General features: G+C 43.1%; 1 protein-coding gene across 8 annotated transcripts in view; it reads right to left on the bottom strand.

Moving 5' to 3' along the window:
* The window catches only part of KLHL24 (kelch like family member 24), a 28153-nt gene extending 6188 nt beyond the window's left edge, over positions 1-21965 (bottom strand). Inside the window, exons 1-8 of one of the 8 annotated variants that reach the window (XM_083849143.1) lie at positions 21814-21963; positions 13736-13849; positions 12124-12218; positions 9214-10201; positions 4062-4246; positions 2947-3065; positions 1731-1919; positions 1107-1295 (exon numbers count right to left, since the gene is read on the bottom strand). In XM_083849143.1, coding sequence (XP_083705269.1) covers positions 1107-1295; positions 1731-1919; positions 2947-3065; positions 4062-4246; positions 9214-10133 — 1602 coding nt within the window. In that variant the 5' untranslated portion in view covers positions 10134-10201; positions 12124-12218; positions 13736-13849; positions 21814-21963. Of the gene's footprint in view, positions 1-1106; positions 1296-1730; positions 1920-2946; positions 3066-4061; positions 4247-9213; positions 10202-12123; positions 12267-13735; positions 13850-14585; positions 14755-15323; positions 15483-21813 lie in introns of those variants that run through there. The other 7 variants (XM_083849141.1, XM_083849140.1, XM_083849142.1 and 4 more) reach the window with 7 other exon arrangements.

Here is a 21965-nt window from a genome sequence, read left to right as displayed (position 1 = left end):
GGACAGCATTGCAACTACCATTTGTAAACAGACTGTTTACGTTATTTCCTTCTAAAAAAAGAAGAGTAGAAAGCTCAGCAGTTGGAGAAAGCAGCAACACAATCCTACAGAAAGGGCTATTTCAGGTCCAAGCCTTCACTTTATGTAGCTCACCCAAGGGGTACAGTGGAATACAGCTGAATATCATACTCAGAGATGACCATTTAAATTCCTGAGATAAGGAAAGGGGAAAGATAACAAAAGGTTTTCAGAAAAGGAACCACAGCAGGTACTATTAATGCAAAAAAAAAAAAAGAGAACAAGCACCTTGGAGGAGTAACAGATAAAGAGGGATGTGAACAGGGGACAGGATAAAAACATGACTAAGAAAGAATGAATAAGAAGTGACAACACTATGTCATATTTGAGACAAAAAGTAAAGAGTTTTATTTTTTCCTTAAAACCAGGCATGGAAGAATAGTAAAACAGAGAACTGGGCAGAAAATATAAAGAAGAGAGGGAAAGAAAAAAAACATCTTTGTCAAGGTAGGAACAGCAGAGGAGGTGTTTGGCAGATATTAAAGAACACAGGGAAAAGTCAAATCAGCACACACACACTGTACTACTGAAGGGACACTTTTCTTTTTTAAGCACTGTTAAGCAGTGAGAGCTGTATCACTTCAATTTATGGAATGCTTAAGTCATACTTCATGCTAAATAGTATTTTTTCCCCACTGTAAACACATCCTTCAATGCTTTTTGTTGCATTGAAAGGCTTTAATCAACTAAAAGGAAATTACTATTTTCAATCTAAATTTAAAAAACCAACATGTAATAGAGCTTGACAGAGACCAGTTTCTAGACACTTAAATGTTATCCATCATACCGTTATACTGTCATCCAGCAGTAACTGCTCTCAAACAAAGACTGGGCTGGCTAATTGACACTCAGATGAAATACTACTGGTTTAGAAACTCTTCTGTGAGGTTTTGGATTACATAGATGAAGTAGAATCAGAGATGCAATTTTGCCAGGGCTAAACCAGTCTCTACTCATTTCCCGTCAATATATTCACGTAAAAAAAAAAAATACCTTTCAGGCGTCTACACCCTTTCAGTGTTTATTACCTGTCTGCTGAATGTATTCTGTACATGTATCCAGTAGTCCTCAACCGGATCATAGCAGTATATTGCCTTGGTAAGGCCACCAGCAACATAGATCAGATTGTTTAAAGACACAGCTGTAATGCACCTTTTCGCAATAGGGATAGTTGCACGGAGCAACCAAGAATTAGTATCAGGATCGTAAGATTGAACCTGAAAACAAACAGGCACGTGGTATTAGAAGTCTAATTGAAATTATAACATGGCAGACCCACAGAGATTATAACAAGGACAGAGAATCAATAACTCACCAAGAGAATGAAGTCAGTATTAATTCAATTCGGGTCCATATATCAATAATGTCTTTATATGCACTATATTTAACACCATTTTCCCAACACTTTGATTTAAGCATTCACACAGCTCACTTAATGCGTGAAGCCAGTGACAGTACCCACGACAGAGACCAAGTAATAGCACACTAATGAGACCAAGTAACAGCATACTAGTTAATGTTTTCTACTACATATTTTTGTACTGTAATTCCATCCTCCACTCAAACTGATTAAAACAGATCTCAGCATGATGTATTTTTAAACCAGCATTTCCCTTTACCGTGGATAGAAGATACAACCCCAGTTAACCAACCTTGTCAGAGCACGTGTTGTCATCAGGACCACCCCCGATCACAAACAGTTTGCCAACGCAGCTGGTGACTGCTGGAGAGCTCACAGCTTCTTTAAGGGGAGCCACCTCCGTCCATCGATTGGAAAATGAATCGTAACACTCCACGCTGCTGAGGCGGTTTTGCCCATCATATCCTCCAACAACATATACCTACGCAGTGGTGAAAAGTATCATCATTTCTAGATTAGTTATTACATTTAAATATTCAATTAATTTAATGCTGCAGAAATCCTGATTTGTTAGATTTGTGAAGGGGTACTATTATAAAAAAATTATTTGTAGGCCATATTCCTTATAATAGTTAAGAACTCCCAGGAGAGTTTCTGTTCAGTCACATGTGGAAGAATACTGCAAACAGACATCTAAAGCGTAGCATTATAATAAAACACAGAAGCTTCCTATTTGAATGGCACTTGTAAGAGAAGGCATTTCTCTGCATTTCACTTGTTAAAGACTACATTCAGCAACAGCAAAAGTCCACCTGCACATATCTTTGCTTTTCTCTTTCTTCCCCACCTCCCTTGCTTACAAAAATATTCCTTCTCAGTTCAGAAACCTGCTTTCTTTCCTGTTACTTCTCTCATACTTAAGAAGCAGAGTTCATTATCATTTGTGTCTACCTTCTTTCCTCCACTTGATCCATTTCTAAAAAAACTACTCCAAGGGGCAACACACACACTTTCCCTAAGTTTAATTAATGGATTCAGTTGCTTTTATGTTAAGGCATATATGCCTTTAAAATACAGCAAAAATTTCTATCTTCTCATAGAAATATATTTAATATAAAATAGTAAATAAAAGAGCATAGAAATGGATAACAGAAAGTAGTACTGCTTTAAATAACTACACAAACTATTAAACTTTGAAAGCACTTTTGAAATGGACAAATCCTGACACATCTTTGCCTGCAAAGAAACTGTTTCTTGGAGATCAGACAGTTCAATGAAAAGATCACAGAAGAACCGTTGACTAGTAACATGATTTTCATATCCATGGATAGTATCTGACTGATCAAGAGTACAGTTATTTTAAACATTATTTTATTTGAAAATATGAAATGATTTGATAGGGAGTGCAACAAAGTAAAACTAAATATGTACATGTGTGTTTTTCGCCACTATTTTCTTATACACATAGAATATCACAGCTAAAGAAATTATAAATATACTTCTCTTACTTTACCAAGAAGCACAGCCATTTTATGACGCCATCTGCCTTTATTTAAGGAGGCAACTCTGATCCAAATGTTAAGCTGAGAGTTATAAATCCAAACATCCCGACTATTGATTCTTCCACCTTTAAGAACAAATATGTCAGTCTGAATAAATTCATGCTTGAATGAGAAAGGTCAACTCCCAACATGCCCCTCCATAGTGTGTAATGAAATTATATCCTGTTTCAGTGATAAAGATCTTTGTACTTGATTGGAAAATTCAGTTTCAGTGGATTTTAAAAAATAAAAAGATACAGTAACTTATTTTATGAGGAGTGGCTGAAGGAGCTGGGGTTGTTTAGCTTGGAGAAAAGGTGGCTCAGGGGAGATCTTACTGTATTTTACAATTACCTTAAAGGAAGTTGTAGTGAGGTGGGGATTGAGCTCTTCTCCCAAGCACCAAGCGATAAGCTGAGGGGAAATGGCCTTAAGTTGCACCAGGGGAGGTTTAGGTCAGATATTAGGAGAAATTTCTTTACTGAAAGGGTTGTGCAGCACTGGAATAGGCTGCCCAGGGAAGTGGTTGGTCACCATCCCTGGAGGTCTTCAAGAAACATGTAGATGTAGAACTTAATAGCATGGTTTAGTGGTGGACTTGTCAGTACTAGGTTAAAGGCTGGACTCAATGCTCTAGAGGTCTTTTCCAACCTGAATGATACTATGATTTTACTTCTGTGAACCATAACATGCTGATATCACACTAAAATGCATTCCAATCTCAAGAAATAATCTAATGGCTTTTTGCCCAGATTTCCTTCAGTATCACTACCTGGATGAGACACTCAAAACAGTTATCTTAAGGGTTTGTGCCTTATGACACATTCTTAGCTGTTACCCTCTATTTGATCCATGCATCCACCTTCTTCATTTAAGTTTTGCTCAAATGACAAAGTGAGACAGATTCTTTGCTTAAACTAACATATGGTACTTACTATCTAAATTAGCAGCTGTACCATAATATCTACCCTTCCTAAAAGGCTGAATGAGAGGTGTCCTAAAACACATTGCCCATTTTGCCATAAAAGGCTGGCATGAATATATCCTCAACTCAGGTGCCAGAAGTCAAAAGAATTATTCACCTGAAACAAGAATATCATTCCGCAGAGCACACACTGCATACTCAGACTTGGTAAACTCTGGAAGTTTAGCCAGTGACTTCCACTCTCCTGTTACAGGATCATAGCACTCGGTATACGGCAGGTTAAACCCTCCAACTCGTTCACAGCCTCCAACGACAACTATCACCTCTGAATAACCAGTTGATCTAAAAAAGTGAAAACAGAAAACTAAGATGTTATTTATTAGAACATGAAAGCCAAACAGCACTGTCTACAAAAACTGCTTAAAAAGTAATAACCAGAAAGCTTACTATTTGCTCCTATACCATCCCTCTCCTCTAACCTCCACCCCCCACCAAAATCAGTGACAGGTTTTCATTGCTTCCTCTTGTCTCATTATATGAGATGTTACCACACAGACCTTTTTTTTTTTTGCATACATGGAGTCACACTGCACAGTAGTCTAGTAAAAAAAAATCTCAAAAATTAAAAATACAGAAAGCCCATAGTCTAATAGGTGCATAGAGATATCAGAAAAATGTTCGAGGTCTTAGAAAATTAGGTGAGTAACCTGTTGCAAAACTGTAATTATCTATTCTTCACACTGAAACCAGTCCCCGTTCCCATCAAATGTTATGAAATTAATAGCACTTCACATTGTTCAAGTATTACACAATTTAAAACACCTCTAAAATGTTTAGGTTATTTCCTGGAGAAGGAAGAAAACTGAAGGCAGAGTCACCAAAATAAAGAGGAGAGAAAAAAATCCTAGAAACATTGCAGTTTAAAAAAAGGCACCACCAATATAAAAAGCATAGTGACAGACTGAGACATTAAGGAATGATAAAACAAAAATTCACCCCTAAAATGAGCACTAGAACTTGGTGAAAAGTTTAGCATTAGACAGTCTGCAGTATATACAAATAAGCTTTTAAAATTGTTTCGTGCTCTTTTTCTCCTACTAGCCTGATCCTTCTGCATTATACCTATTCCATGTTCACAGTAATAGAAACTCATTGTATTTTAATCCACATTTGAATGTACCAGTCATCTTCCACATACAAATCAAATTATTACTCAATTTAATTGTTAAAACCTATAACTTACTAGCATTTCTCAAAATCCACTCTTTTCAGGGTTTTTTAAAAAGAGTTCTGCACTGATAGTTATTTCAAGGGCCGTTGTCTACTAACCAAGTATAACAGTGCAACACTGACTTGATTTTTAGTAAGCCTTATTGTTGTCCTGTGCTTTCTTTTAACTTTGATCTCCAAATGAATAGAGAACTCATTTGTATCGTTGCTGAGGACTGCAGTCCTCTCAAAAAATTGCCCTTTGATTGTATTTGAGATAAGTCTCATGATCCGTATCCAAATTTCCTAATATGTGAACTTATACACATACTAGTTTATAAAACCTGATGACATTTCCCCCATTTTGAAGCATCAAGAACAAAACTAGCTCTTATCACCACACATCATAAGTTACGTTTAACTTCCTTCTCCAAATATTTTACATAAAGACAATAATAAATGAAAATGCACTATAAGATTACGTAGTGAAGATCTGTAACAGAGGAAGCACACTTACGCACCTGAACTAGTCAGAAGAAACACTCTTCAGCTGCTCAGCTTTGAGGTGACACAGGTTCCTGGTTTCTATGTATTTACTGTTACTGTTTTTAAGAGGAACGACTCTGAAAAGAATCTCTCAAAGAGTAAGAGAGGGGAACTTTCTGTGCCAGCAAAGTATTACCCAGAAAAAGAAAAGAGCTTTCTCAAGAGCAAGATATTTGTCTCATAATTTGCCTATAGGCAAGCCCAAACATATCAACTAACTGCACATACAGAAAATGTTTGTTCGTTGATTACTTTTTAGACTAGAACCAAGGCTTTGCCTTAATGAAAAGCTTACTGTGCTGGACTGGCAATCTTTATTTAAAATTAAATGAAAAACTTTGATTGGATAGGGCTCTTTATGAATTGCAATGAGAGTTTTACTATTTAAAGGAACTATTAGTTCAGTAGAATATTTTAAATCCACAGGAAAAGTAGTGTTTCCTCAAATTTTTATTACCTACATAGCCATATAATTACTTCAGTTAAGAAGTAAATTTTTTCTCTGTTACTTCTTGAAGGAGTCTTATGCTGTAGAGGTTTTAAAGTTAGTTCAAAACCCTTCTAGTAGATGACAGAGGACGCATCAATTAAAAAGAGTGTGGGGGGGGAATACACACAAAGAACATACATGCAACATCTAATTCCAGAAAAGAACTAATGGTATATATGAATGGAGATTAGAAGCTGTCATTCCCAGAGAAGACATGATCTCAGCCAGCAGTACAAGAAGCCCTCCTTGTAGCACTCAAAGGTAACAGTGAGAGCAGAGTACCAGAGGTGAGCTAAAACAGGCACTTAAGAGATTCCAGAAGAGACCCTGTGGTTAATTAGAGGCCAAATAATGGAAGAGTGGAAGACAGATAACAGAATATCATAATCCAGGACATCACAAAAAGAGGTTTCCGAGGGGGTCCTGAGCTGTATGCAGACTTTTAGCCTAGATGACAATGCTAACCATCAGTGTGTTAGCTGGACTGAAGAACCTTCAGTAATTCAAAGAGATTCCATTCAAAAACATTTTAAGCTCAGGAGGTAAGTTACAAGGTTTTTAAGTTACTACATTTTCTCCTGTTAATTCACTTGTGTAGCAAATGGGATGACAAATGTAAAGTGAAATAAAGTCACCTCCTTGGAGAAAAAAATAAGGAATTACATTAAAACTTTTCTAAAAGCAGCCAAAAAGAATGTGTTAAGATGTATAAATGTAGTAACACCTAACCTATTAAAGTGAACATTCATGCCATCAGACATCTTTAAAGGAGCTGTTTGATTAAAGAACTCAAGGGTATATGAAAATCTGAAGATAATTTGAGCCATGCAGAATAAGAGCCTGTTTTGTTTTGTATATGGAAAATCACTGTTGCTCACTGCTTCACCTTGGCTTGGAGATTTGCTGTACCCTGCTGGCTGCGCTGCACAAGAGAGACTTGAAAGGAGTGAGACAACCTCAAGATGTCACTGTCATTGCAGGAATGTAACTGAAAAGAACTTCAGAAAGACCTTGTGTGTTTGTCAACAATGCCTAGTGGCATACAACATTAAAAGAGTGAGCAGGTTACCCCATGTTTTAAACTTCTGTTTACCTCAGGTTAACTCTTTAGTAGCTTAAAAAAAAGAAAGAGTTAACCAAAAATGCAGTCTACACAGTTCTCCTAAAAAGAAATGTGTAGAACCCACTTTATCCATAATTGCATATATACCCATACAAGGAATCACAATTTCTGTAAGTTTCAGTAAAAACATTGGTTTGGAAGCTTCTGATCCTGCACAGTTTTGTTTTAGAAAGGGTTCATATATTAAAAAAGTATTTAGAGGAAGTCAAGAAAGAAAAAACCTTCCCAGTGTCCTCTCCTCCCTAAAACCCCAAGAAACACCCAGAAAAGGTGTGATGAGAACATCAGCAAAAGGGGACCTGGTAACTGTTTTACAACAGGATCTCTTTTTGCTATAGGCAACCGAAACAAATAGACAACAGAAACAAACGACAAAGAACTATTTCATGAATGTAATATAGAAAAGGGGGAAAAAATCCTGCTGGGAGGCCGGCCAGTTTCTCTTTGTAAATTACTTCTCTCATTCCTGCCTACTCAAATTCAGCGTGGCTTATTAAGTCCAGCAGTGAAAACACAGACACCCATCCCAAAATCACCTGTATTAGACAAGGAATTTAATTTACAAATGGGAATGCCATGGTGAGAGAAAGGTTTTGGGTCTAAGCAAAGGTGCTTTGTTGTTTATCAAAGTGAATAATAAACTTACAAACACCACGAGATGCAGCCCCCTCTCCAATTCACAAAACAAGGTCTTTGGTCTAAGCTCTCAGATCACCACACCTCCCCCCCCCGTCAGGACCAAGCTCAGGGAAGGCTTCTGAAACTCGTATTCACCGGTTTCCAACCTGCAGTAAACCAAAAGCCTCCAGACCCTCCATGGCACTGTACAGCTTTGAAAGCCAGACAGCAGGGCTGCAAGGAGTTCAAGAGGAATTACTTCTCTCACAGCAGGATTCACGACTGGAAAGCCACTAATGGGACAACTGGTTTCCAGATGTTTTTTTCCCCTATAGGAAGGCCTATAACACATGCCAAAAAAATTAAGGTTTCCTGCACAGTCACTGCACAGCAACCACGTATGACTAAGAATAAGAATAAACAAAGAGGAGTAACTCCTAACACAACCTAACTGTTTGTCTAGACTAGATCATTGCATCACCTCAGTACAGCACATGAGGTTAAAACTGCAATTTAAATCAGCTGGAGTTAAACTGTCACGTCAACTACCACGTAGAGGTAAAGCTTTTACTGGGAAAGTTCTCTTTGGGGCAGGGGGAGGATCATCACCACCACTGAGCATAAATGCCAGGTATGGTCTTCCTCTTGCAAATTCAGTCACCATTTGCATTTTTGTGACACACAGTAATACTGGATTATTCAAATGTCATGGAATAAGTATGAAGTATTTCATGAACTGTTTTGTAATTCTTTAAAAATGAAAGATACAGTTTCTTTATAGTTAAGAACCTCTTGTTCTGTTGTCTACTGCAATTTTTTAATACTACTCCATTCGTAAAGCATTCTGCGATGCAACATGTTCTGTACACGTATCCTCACCCATATCCTTTATAGCACACCGTGCACTTACTTAACTGTTATAAAAAGAAAGAAGGCTGGGAAATGGAATTGTTTACTTGCTACAGCATAGTAAGCTGTTTTCAAGATGCTACCACTGTATGAAATAACTAAAGATCACATCCAGCAAACATTAACATTCAGAAAATATTTTACTTACAAGGTCAAATAGCTTAACTTACCCGAGTGGTCATTTACTCCATAGCAACGGAACGATCTATGCAAAAAAACTCCTTTATTTCTATTTTGTAGACATGTGTGGGCTTCATGTGTTGTGGGGAAGTACACAGGTGTAACTGTAGTGCTCCAGAACAGAAAATAAAATTGTCTGAAAAATATTTTTGTTCTGGGAGTGTATACCAAACATCTGTACATCAAACCGTGTCCTCCTATTACAGGAAGAAGTCAAAAAAATTATTTCCTCACCTGCGTGGCCTAGTCCTGGGAGACATCATCTCATTTCCAAGGATATGGTACCGCCTGGCTTCATGCAGCAGCTGATAGCACTCAGGGGAATTCTGAATCAGCTGGTCCACCTCCACAGTCTGAACAAAGTAGTTTGGGTGTAGCAGTGGGAGCCTGACATGTGTCAGAAGCTCATGCAACACTGGTCTTCGCAACTCAACTGCCCGGTACACCCAGCGCATGACAGCTTCAAACACCATCTCTTCCTTTGTGATCACCAGTTCATCACTGCAAATGTAATCAATAAGCTCATCTTTCCCCAGCTCGAGGAACTCTTCATGCTGGGACACATCTTCAAAAGTCTGCAGCGCAAAATTCCTGCACTTGGTGAACAGTGTCTTGAGCGAGTGCGTATCTGCAAAGCGCTGGATTCCCAGGCAGTTACAGGGATCCAGCTGCTCCTCCAGGAACTTGGCACAGGCATCACGTAAAACACTAATCTGAAAGAGGCTTGATGTTTCAAAGAGATACTGCACATTCTCTGTGGTGATTTTCACCTTGCCAGTGTACACATACTGTAAAAAGCAATCCATAGCTTCAGCTAAAATGCCATTGATCTCCACCAACATCTCTCTGCTTTCTCTATGATCATTGCAAAACATAGCTCTGAAGTAGCTGCTGCAGGCTGAGAGAACCGCTCGATGGCAGGGAAACTCCCGTCCTTCCACACAGATAATGACATCTGTGAACAACCGGCTGTCTCGGAATTCATTGAAGATCTGGAGAATGCTTTCAGCATGTGATGATCCCGAGGAGAAGTCAAAAAACTCAGGGCCTGACAACGATTTTGGGTCCATTTCAAAAACTTTCCGCTTGGTTGCAGGGGAATCTCGTATCCCACTATCCTCTCTATTCAGTCTGCGTCCCAATATTAGTACCATTGTTACATTAGTTGGCTATAGAGTCATTGAGAAAAGTTGTCTGAGTTTCTCCTTTGCAGTGCTACGGTCTGAAAAATTAAAACACTTCAGTATTCAGTTTGGTATATTCTTCATTTCATCACAATAATTAGACAAGACACTTGTTTGGTCACTCTAATAACTGGCACAAGTTTTGACCTTTTCTAGAGGTGACAGTATTACTGGGCAAATGACCTTGTGCAGGGCAATGCAGCATCATCTGTTATGTGTTAAATACAAACCATACTCTATGTAGTATACATATATTATGCACAGGCATTATTGATGACAAATTCTGTCTGTCCCAGCACCCCAGGCACTGCCTTAGTGTTCAAGATAAATAAAGTGAGGCCTCAGCTTTGGCAAATCACTTTACTGACAGAAACCACAGGCTTTCCTGGATAAAGATCCAGAGCTTGGGCTTTTCTCATTTTTTCAGTGTAATCCTCATTTCAGCTGGAGCCTCCATTTAACACTATCAAAGGGTGAAAAAAAAAAAGAATGAAATTTGCAATATAAAAAATCAGTTGAGATAATAATGAAAATAAAGGAGTGATTTATGTTGATCATAATACAGCTTTATAGTACTACTGTTTAACAACCTTCAGTTATCTCAATGAACAGCTTGGACTGTAAGAACTGTTTTTACTTTTTTTTCCCTGCACCTAGAAGTTAGTTCACTGATAAGATTCAATCAATTATGAGTGTAAACCACTAATGTGCAAAACAGAATGGAGAAAGGATTAAATTTACTTGCATAAAAAATACTGAAACTTGGGACCAAGGGCAATTTACTGAGTAAAGGCAGATTTTCTGTTTTCCAAAGTACTACTAGCAAAAAATTACTAGCAACATTTCTGCTCACTTTCCAGTTTCAAGTACATAGTATACAGCCTCCCCCCAGCACATAAACACACAGTAGTACTATCAGAGCGCTGAAGCTGCAAAAATACTATGTTAGTAAATGCCAAATCTAAAGTTCTCAAGTAAAGAAAATGCAGCTGATTTTGCAGATACTGCATATTAGACATAACATGATCAACAAATCTAGCAGCAACAGGGCTCTTTGCCGCTCCTGAACTTTAAAATGAACTCGATGACTGCCCACCAAAATATACTGAGGCAGCAAGAAGCTGGGTAGAACGCCCACGTGGGGCTGACAAAGATGCCACTCCAAAAGCACTTACTTTCAGGTCTAGAAAGACATATACTGAATTATTTTAAAACGTATGGAAATTTTTATTCCCTAAATAATCTGAGAGATTACGTTCAGTTTCCCTCATTCCCCACTTACAGCCAGTAAACGTTAGCACCTAACTCAGTTTTTATTTCCTGACATGCCAGTGTCTTTAGAGCTGCAATTACCCAATCCGAATCTGGCTGCATCATCGCTTAATATAGAATACCAAAAAAAAGGCATTGTTCCTTAAGAAAAACCTTCTTTTAAACAAACACAGCCCCTTTAAAAGATACTGTCTTTATAAAGGCCAAGAATATGCGCTATGCATCTACTCATTGAGAAAAGACGTTTCTGACTTCTCATTTTCCATAAAGAATTTCTCACACATATTTACAAGGCAGATTCTCGGTACGGCTCATTTATCCTACAAAATACTTCCTTTAACTTGAATTAAAACAAGATCAAGTGTCACTTCACTGTCTGAAAAACACTGTTGTGATGAGCATATCTAGTAAAATCTCTCTGAGGCAATCAGTTAACAAGGCATAATTCCACAGCCTGATCTGCAACAGATACTCTATCCAAGATATTTCACAACTGTTCTACCCCGTAATGACGCAGGCCACATAAAAACCAAGAACAACAACCACCACTGCTGCAGCCACCCTCTCAACAGCTCTGTTGTTAACACCCTAACCCTTACACGGGGCTCGATCTGCAATTAACTCTATGCTACTCAGAGTGAGAAAGCGGGCAGAAACAAAGCATCAGAAGTAGAAAAGGGAAACGTACCTATGAAAACAAACACTAAAGGCTTGATTCTGGTGTCACAGTTTTAAGCCAGAATTTCACTGAAGTTAATGGAGCTTTTCCAAAGCAAAGCTAGCCTGGAATCAGAAACAGGACACTGGCATATTGCATGAGAGGGCAAAAAACTGCGAGGGAAAAAAAGGTGTTCAAAACTCAATCTCGTTATGTGAGCAGTTAAAGTCTTAAAAGAACCATATAACGCAATCACTAACAAATGGAAATAAAGCCTCTGGGTGAAGACTGCTCACTGGAAGAAGCAACATCATCTTTACGCTGGGAACTTGGAATAAGAAGAAATTGGTCAGCAAACGATGGTGGTTCTGTTTTTTTGTTTGTTTGTTTTTAAATGCCGTAATGGATTAAAGAGATGGGAGATTGAAAAATCCATGGAGCAAAAACTAAGCTGGGGATAAATACCACATCATCACAGATAAGAGACCAGAATGGAAAAAGAATTAAACTCCACTGCAAAAAGGACTGTTTTTGAATATACAAGGATTCGATTTCTACCTAGTCAATTACTTCTGTAGGTTTGCTTTAAGTAATTATGTAAGACTATCAATAACACTACCACATGTTCAGCTCCATCAGACATGCCTACAGTTCAGTCTTCTTGCAAATCTTGCTCTGGCAGTCTTAAAATGCCACTACTTCCAGCTGCCTGCCCCATCTTTCAGTCTCATAGCTGGCAGAGCAGAGGGGAATCTGTGCCTGATGCTGAGCTGTCTAGCACACAAAGGGGGGAAAAACTTGCAAGAACATATACCTGGCTGCATCTTCAGTGTGTACAAAGGTAACTACACATGCCTGCAGACTCTGCATTATAAAGCATTTTTTGGGCGACTTTCACCCTGAGATCTCTACAATAAGTTTAGACAAAGCAGAAAAATAATCCCTAAAAGCAGCTATTGGGAATTATTATGAGATATATAAAAAAAACACGGAACGCCTTGGACTGCTTGTCTGAGTAAAGGGCACCAAGAAAGGACCTTAAACAAATCAAAGATGCTATTTATTCAAAAGAAATGGAAAGGGAAAAATAACTACACTTACATCAACAGGTTTTAAAAATGCTTTAACAATACGGACATGGCTCTTACATGAATATTACCTGCACACACATCTCTAGACTAAGCTGGGTTTACTGAAGATCAAGTTCCTCTATTTCCTTAAGGTCTACATTGTTTGTGGGCTTGTCTACAGAAGAGGTTCCTCAGAAATAACCCGAGGATAGCTGTCATTCAGAGGTCAGTAAATCAGGTACACAGAATGCTTGCCCTGACACCTTGTATCAGTAAACTGTTCCTGTACAAATTACTTTGTTACTCTGAACTCACCCTGCCTCCGCAGCAACACCCCCATGTTTTTTATCCCTCCCCTTTCCTCCACAGCTCTGTCAACAGCTAACCACGTGCTGGCTGATTTTGTTTTGCTTTTTATCGCAGAGCCAGTTCGGCTCACAAGCAGAACTGACGGAGAGAAACAGGAGAAACGTGCGGCCTGCCCAGAGGTGAGGCTGCTCACCAACAGCTTGTCAGCAGGCGTGCCTGAGCGCACCCTCAAAGCTCACCCTAAGGGTGCAGTTTCAGAGTACCTGAAGCTGAGCCTCTGCTGCTGCCAAGGGAGGTGGCTTCCACCCAGTACCGGCACCCGCTGCTCCCTCAGGTCAACGCTGGCACTTGTGTGGCATGGCAGGACGTGTGACCATCTGTTCAGGGAGAAAAAGGAGGTGCTGGACACGTGCAGCTGCCCTGGGGAAGGGCGAGGACCATCCCCGGGCCCCAGCACTGCCCTGCAGCAGCTCAGGCACAAAGCATCACACCTGCTGCTACCTGGCATGTTTTTAACAGCTCCCCTGAGGTAATGCAAACAAAGTCAGAAAACAAAGTTTTCTCCCCTCTCCATCCCAGTAACTCTAGTGCAGCTCTGGCTAATAACTTCAAACAACACAACCCACAAGTGTGCTTTATCGCAGATGTACGGATACCACAGACATCAGTCAATAACTCTGTTATCTACTGCGACAAGCTAGCTAAACCCACGACATGTGCTCAAAGTTCTTAAAGAAAAAAAAACACAGAAAAAAAAACATAAGCTTTTCCTCCAGCAAACACAGCATTTCTTTTTACTTCTCTGTGATATATATGAAGAAAGATACTGGTTTTAAGGGACTCATTATCATTATTTATTGTTTTGCAGGAGAAATTTAGTGTTTGGATGACACTCAAGTCTTCTACTACAATATAAGTCACTACTATGGGTAAAAAATATTCTGAATGCCAACATTCAGAAATAAACAAGGTCATGACACATAAAAAGTCTGTGTCCTCAAAAATCATCAAGCAAAAACAGGAACTGATTTGGACATGAGACTATGATTAATTAAGTCCAAAAAAGCCACACGCACATGCAAAAAAAAAAAAAAGGCAACAAAGTAAGAACACCTTTAGCATGTGCAGATTTTAGGTAACCCTTTGGTAAATGAAAGGGGTAAAAGAGGGGCACGCCGCCAGCACCACGGCACGGAGCCGCCGCCGGCCCCGCTCCCGTCACGGGCGGCGCCGACCCGAGCACAAAATGGCGGCTCCCCCAACCCCCGTGCGCATGCGCGGCGCCGCCGCCCGCTCCCCTCGCCCACAACCGCCGCGCGCACGCGCGCCCTCCAGCTCACCTTCACCCCAGGCCGCCCTAGCGACGGCCCCCCCGCGCCCCGACCAATCCGCGGCCAGCCCCGCGCCGCGGCCCCGCCTCCCCCCGCCCGCCCGCCCAATCAGCGCCCGCGGGGACTCTCCCCCCGCCCCCCGCCGTCCGGGGGGCTCGGGGAGGCGGCAGCGGCGGAACGGCCGCGGGCACCGGGGGGCACCGGGGGGCACCGGGACCGCCCGGCCCCGCGCTCCGCCGGCCGGGCCTCGCCGCCCACCCCGCGCGGGGGCCAGGACATCCCCCCCCACACACACGGCATCCGGCACGGCCCGGCACCGGCTCTCCCGCCGGCCCCTCCGCCGCCGTGAAGCCGTGGCGCCGCCACCCCGCGTCTAACAGGCTGGGCCGGGCCGGGCCGGGCCGGGCCGGGCCGCGCCGCGCCGCCCTCGGCCCCCACCTCGGCGTAGCGCTGCGCCCGGTGGCCGCCCCTCAGCGACCGGGAGTCCGGCGCTGCCAACCGCCCCCCGCCCCGCACTCACAGCCGAGCAGGGGCCGGGCCGCGCTGTGCCCCGCGGTGCTGCCGCTGCCGCCGTGAGGCTCGGACCCGGGCGCTCGGTGCGGAGCGGTGCGGGCCTCTCCCCGCCGCTGCCGGTCGCGCTGCCAGCGCCGCTCAAAACAAAGGGGCTGGCGGGGCACGTGACCGGCGGGCGGCACCACGTGATCCGCCGGCGGCCCTGGGAGCTGTAGTCCCGTGGGGGGTCACGGCCCGGCCCGGCACGGCCCCAGCCGCCCCGCAGGCCCTGGGCTGGCCCCCCGGGCCCCCCTGGCACCCCTCGTACACAACCAGTGCCGAGGAGGATCTTTGCCCGAGCCCCAGCCGTGCCCGACCTGTATTTTACGTTCCCCAGTGGCCGTGCTGCCCTCCTCCCGGCCCACCGCACAACGGCCGGGGTCGTGTGAGGGCGGCCCGAGCGGTGCGGCTGTGGCTGGGGGCCGCAAGCAGAAAAGCAGGACCCCGGTGTCATCGTCATGCCATTTCAAGGGCAGGTCGGAGCCTGTCCCGCAGCCCAAACTCACTTCATAGCCAAACTATTTGGACAGCGGCCCGCGCTCCAGCACAGGCTGATGGAACATGCCTGGGAGTATGGAAATTTATTTTTGCTCTGCCCTTTAGCATAAGCAAACTCGCAAGTCCACAGCGCGGAGTAAGAAGGCGAGGGCAGGGACATGCATGCTTAAATTAAGTTCATTACCGGGCACTAAATGAACCTTATGCAACCCAGTGGAGCTGATGCAGGCAGGTAACGCTTGCGTTTTGCTTCCTAGAAGGATGCCCTCTCCGTATTGCCACTTCTTGCTGAGGGAAAGTAAGAAATATGACATCTATTAGGTGCCACCTTCTTCGCTCTCCCAAATTCTGGGTATCAAGCATAATGTACCTTTACCCTCCAGTGAACCTGCAGACTTCCGACCGCAGGCCAGCCCTGCCAGTTCCTCCCTTCGCCCTCCACCGGGAGTGCACGCCGTGTTGTGCTCTTTGCAGTGCCTGACAGAGCTCCTCCACTGGAGAAATCACCTGGAGGAGCAGAACGTGCTTGGGTCTCCCAGGTCGATCCGCAGTGGAGCAAACCAGCTTCAGATTTTCATAGGCTGCCTGAGCTCCGCTCTTCCCCCTAGTTGGGCAAATTGCAGCTTTGCAAAGCAGAATTAAAATCCCTAATTAAGAAGCTAAGTTTCTAAAAATAGACTGAAGATGTCAATCGATTCTGGCATGTAAATCGTTTTCACTAAGATCTTAAAAAAAATGAAGCCTTCAACCATTTTCCTGCTGCGCTAAAACTCAGAACTGCTTAGCACATTTAATTGTGAGACAATTCAGTCAATTTTTTCATTTGCTGCAAGAACGACCCCAAACTACATAAACAGCAAACAAAATCAACAGACAGTTCACCTTGTTTAGTACATTTACATTACAATAACTTATTTCACCTACTGAAGATAGAGAAATTAGTAACCTGAAGTGTTACTTATTACAAAGACATTAGGTCCAAAAAGTACATGGACTAAGAATATTTTTGCCTAACACAGAACTTTTTACCTGATAAATCCTTTTGTCTGCCCCAGTCCTCTGATTCTTTAACTCCTGGGGTTGTTACGACTGTGTACAGATCACTTCAGAAAGCAGAGGGATTAAAGAATGAGTCATGGGAAGGAAAAAAAAGATATCAATGAGTCGGCTTGAAGGAGTTATCTGAAAGGAGTGTGTTTACTCCAATCAAAGCTGCACGTGGCAAAAATACCTTGTGTGAAGAGGGTAAATGGGGCATTTAAAATGAAAATATTAATTAAAAATACTCATTGAGCAATCAATTGTTTCATAATGTGCACATGTATGCATGCAGTCACATCCAGGCACTTCCAGTTCTGAAAGCCAACGTCACTGAAATTAGGCATAGCTGAGTTGCTATGACATCCTATTGGTCTTCATTCCTCTGCTAGCAGGGGCATTGGTTGTTGTTTTTCAAGCTGCGCTGAGCATTTCTCTCAAAATAAGCAGTTGTGTGCTGCGTGAGAAGCTGAAGCCAATTATTAAAGATTACTCATTTCTATAAAGCTTTGTTAATACTTTTTTAACAATGTAAATTACTTGTAAAGCATTTAGGCCAATATTTTCAGAGGAGGTCAGGGATTTTGGAGATTTTGAGGTATCTACAGCTGGCCATTGGAAAGCTCTAAACTAAAATTAGGAGCCTACTTGAACATTCTGGCACGCATCCAGTGCTGTTCATGTGTTTTTCTGGCGGTGTTGTATTTGAATACCACCGCCGTCAGGCACTTTTCACACACATTTCAACAATGCAGTCAGTGCGCCACCTAAACGGGTCAGTGCATTCCTCCGGATGAAGACGTTAACTATTTTAAGAAGTCCTGTGCCAGTATGGTCCTGAGAATTTTCCTCTTTTGTGGGGAGCATCCTAACTCCTTATCGGGCTTTTCTAAAATTAAGCAAACCCCGATGGTCTTCAGGTAGTTAGTACACACAGAAAACAAAACCCAAGGACAACCCATGATTTCTTTTAGTAGCTATTGACTGCTAATGGACACCTACCCTAAACAGTCCAAGGAAGGGCCCTGAGCTGAAGGAAGGAGGAGATGAAGGTGAGCCGCAGCAACCGAGAGCTGAGTGCAGGAAGCTGGAGGAGAACATGCAGTGAGGTGACAACTGAACACCAAACCCCTTGCACTGATCGCTCAGCAGGGAGAACAGAGAGCAACAGAGACAACCTGGTAAGTGAGCAGCACTGAAAAGCCTCAATGCAACACAGGGATTGTACCAGAGCAAGAAGAGAGTGAAAAGAGACATTAGAGTTGAAGGTAGAGAACGCGGGCAGGTTAATGACTGACCCTGACTAAGCGAAGGCAGGAATGTCACAAAGAGCTGTGCAACACAACGAAGCAAACACCTCTCAGCTCCAGGAAGAATAGCTTCTCGTGTTGCTAGTAGTTTTAGGGGACAGAAAGCTTTGAAAAGAAAGATGTGTGAAGTGACGACATCACTGTACATCCTGACGCAAGCTGGCACAAAACCTAAAAGTAGCAACATCAGCCGTTCAGCAAGATTACAGACAGTCAGCACTGAGCAAAAGGAAAGGTGACATTAACAGCAATTTGTGAGGAAGAGCAAAAGAGTGAGTTCAGTAACTGTTGAGGAATTTACTTTTTGAATATGCCAGGAAAAAGGGCTGACTAAGTTGCAGTATGTGAAAATGAAGAGGCGTATGGAAATAGCATTGAAAGAGAGGCTGGATTTCGAGGAGGATAAGGGTACATCGAAGTCTCTTCCTGTGATAAAAGACCTCTCAGAGAAGTACAGGGAATACAACAAATCTTGCTAAATTCTTTCCCTCAACTTTGAATAGCCTTTCACCATCATCCTGCCAAAAGCTCTGTGGGTTCTGTGGGTCCCACTGACTTGCGTTAGCCTGCTGTGGATAACCAGCAGGTACCTGTGTTTCAGGGTGGAAGGAGACCTTCGAAGACCGCTCCCTGTCAGCCTCTCCTCCTCCGATCACCTGTTTAAAATGGCAGCTGCACCAGGTAATGCCATCCTCTGCCAAAGTGGCAGGATGAGCACAGGCCGTGTCCCAAGGAGCAAAATGGGACATCCTCCATGGCCACATGCGGCACTCGGGGCTGGGGCTGGGGCGCAGTCCCAACGCCTGCATGCTCAGCACCTGCCTGACTGCAGCAGAGAGGGGCCTACAGGCAGCACGTACCACAATGAAGGACGAGAGCCACTTGGCAAAACATCGGTGACACATTTACCGATTCAGCCCTGCGATCAGCACTGCGCATCCCCCTGTGCATGCCAGTCCTCGCTGGCCAGCCCAGCCTCCAAGCCCATGCAAATCCTGCTCTTCCTGCTCATCCCAGCAGCCTTTTGCCACTGCACGAGCCTCAAAACAAGGTCCATGGGAATAGTCCTCCCATGCAAAGGGGAAGTGTCTACTTTTCCACACAGTATCTCCCATCTCCCAAGCATGGGAGAAGACTGGGAGTGGAATTCCAAACCTGAGAAGAACGAGTGTTGCATCACTGCTGCTATAAACACAGAACTATTTCCTTTTTATGGTCCTTACAATACCAAGAGAACATGAAAACAGTGCCTAACCCAGTGAGACAGGGACAGGATCTGCTGGTGTTTGTCTGGATCTTCTCTTCAGGGAGAACAAAGAGGCAAAGAAACAAAAGTTATTTGAGCTCTCATTAGCCACACAGGCGAAGACTGGAAGGGAGCTGGTCTTGCAGAAAGCAGAGAGCCGACACCCGCAGTCACTAACCTAGCACAAAAGTGAGCGAGGTACCTGCAAAAACAGTTCCCTGAGCAGCAGAGAAAATGTTCCCACCCAGCCCCATAACCACAAGCCCAACCACAGCTCCTTCATGTTTGCATTAAGGGCAATAGTATTTTTTCACTGATTCCTACACCACAAGCCTTCCCTTTATGCCACACTGCGGCAGAGCGCTGCACAGCTCCCACTCTGCCCTTCAGCCACACTTAATAGCTCTCTCCTCAAACCATCTGCCAATGCTGGGACCAATTAATAGGCAGGAGCATTGCACCTCTTCATCTATAAGACCTTCAGGCATTTCTCAAGTTAAATAAATCCTTTCTCCAGTGCAAATGACTGTGAAAAGCTTTGTCTGCCAGTGAAGCATAATATAAGGTAGGTTTCAAGAAAACAAGACTTTGAACTGATGTGCGCATGCCACTCTGTCCCCAGTTTGGGAATCTCAGACTTGCAAAGCTAACAGTTGGTAGCATCTCCAGTGCTTGCAGATCCATGCCACCAGATCCTTCTGGTACACCTCCAGCAAGAGGGTGAGGACCATACCTGTTTACCCACTGGTCAGCATGGACCTAGCAGTGGCCACGGGTCACAAGCTGCCAGCTGCAGGAGCAGCCACCCCGCGTGCTGAGCAGGTCCGCACAGTAGTGATGCTCGGGCAAACCTCCAGATGGCCTTTGCCACCTTACAGTTTTTGCTACCCCTTCACTTTGGTCCTTAACAAGGCTTCAAAAGGTAAAGTTAATTCGGGAAGAGTTAGTTCTGCAGGTGCTCCGTGATTTTTCCCTCCTCTCCTTGCAGCCAGTCATGCTGACTGGCGCAGCCCCTCCTTTCTACCTCACGTGCAGCTGCCTTTTTCTCCATTAACAGCATTGCCATGCCAAGCAATGTTTCTCCAAGATGAGTGACAGGACGACTCTCAAAAGACAGACACCAGAAGGCCAACAGACAAGTTTGTTCTTAAATCCCAGGCTTACTGCCTCCAGCAGAGCAGCACAGAAAAAAGCCCCCTATTCTCCAGAAATTACTGGTGGGACTAACCAGCCTGAGTTCCCAGCCCGCGTGGCCCGCATCCCTTGTCTGAAAGCAGGGGCGGCCCTGGGCATGAGCGGACAGGGAGCGATGTGGAAACAGCTGCTGTGTGGATGCAGCTGCTTTGGAAGGGCACACAAAATCCCAGCCCGGATCAATGCCCCGGTCACCGACTCCGTAAACAAGGTTTTGAGACCTGCTCTGAGGCCTAAAATGGGACTGCTCCCGGACCTGAAATAGCTCTAAAGGAAAGAGCTGTGTGCTTCTCTAAGACAGCTCAGCTCTGCTCAAAGTGCTAAGCCAGCCAGCAGCAACTGCTGATCTCTGGTCCTGGACAAAGGTTTGTCTTAGGAAGGCAAAAAAGAAGAGGGCAGCCCATGTAATCCCAGGAAAAACACCCTTAATGAAAGTCTGCAGATTCCAGTGCAGTAGCCAAATCAACATGTTGTTTTGCCAAGGAAACGTTGTGAAATCTGTGGTTTACTCTTTGATCCTAAGCCTTCCCTACGCATCTATTCATAAGAAGTATCATTAGACAGAAACGATTGTAAAAATAAGATTGGTCAGGTGGTGAGCTTCTGATAATAAACAGATTCTTTTCTCATGCCACAGGCAGCTATTACACTTTTCTAGTATACATCAATCCAGTACTGAATCTTGAAGGAACAATGAAATATGTAAAGTACTGCATAGAGTATGGCAGGTTTTCTTAGCCCTTTTTATTAACATTTTTATGTATGAGACAGTATTTTGTAATTTTAAGAGGAGAGGAGAAGTGAAACAAGGAACAGGTCATTACTGTAGACAGGAAGCAATAAAAAGGCAAATACATGTCTCATTTCTCTAGATACTTGTTATATTTATGTTATTTTTATATATTTTTTCCTAAAATAAACCTATTAATATCCATCTTTTTTTTTTTTCTCACACTGAAGCACACTGACAAGAGTATGAAATTCTGAAGCTCTTCTGTCTTTCCCTGGGACAGGTATCAAGGAAATGGAAAATGCATAATGAAAATTCTCCATTTTCTTTTTAATGGGAAAACTACATTTTTAAAAAATCAGTATCAATTGGCAGAAAAATAAAAGTAGCATTTCTAAGGTTAAAATTCTGAAAGTAGAAGTGGCAAACTTTTAAAAGTTACCTGCTTTCTCAAGCCTCTGATGATTTGGTCTCCTCTTTCTCCAACGCCATACCTCCAAAATCCACGCGCAGCCAGGCACACCTCGGCTCCCTCCCTGAAGCTCGGTGACACTTAACGCAGCCGGCAGGCCGGGCTCCACCTCCTGGCCCTGA

The sequence above is a fragment of the Anser anser genome (assembly GCF_964211835.1).
Source record: "Anser anser genome assembly, chromosome: 9".
Taxonomy (NCBI): domain Eukaryota; kingdom Metazoa; phylum Chordata; class Aves; order Anseriformes; family Anatidae; genus Anser; species Anser anser.
Note: the sequence above shows the minus strand (reverse complement) of the source record. Positions and strands in the feature narration are given on the sequence as shown.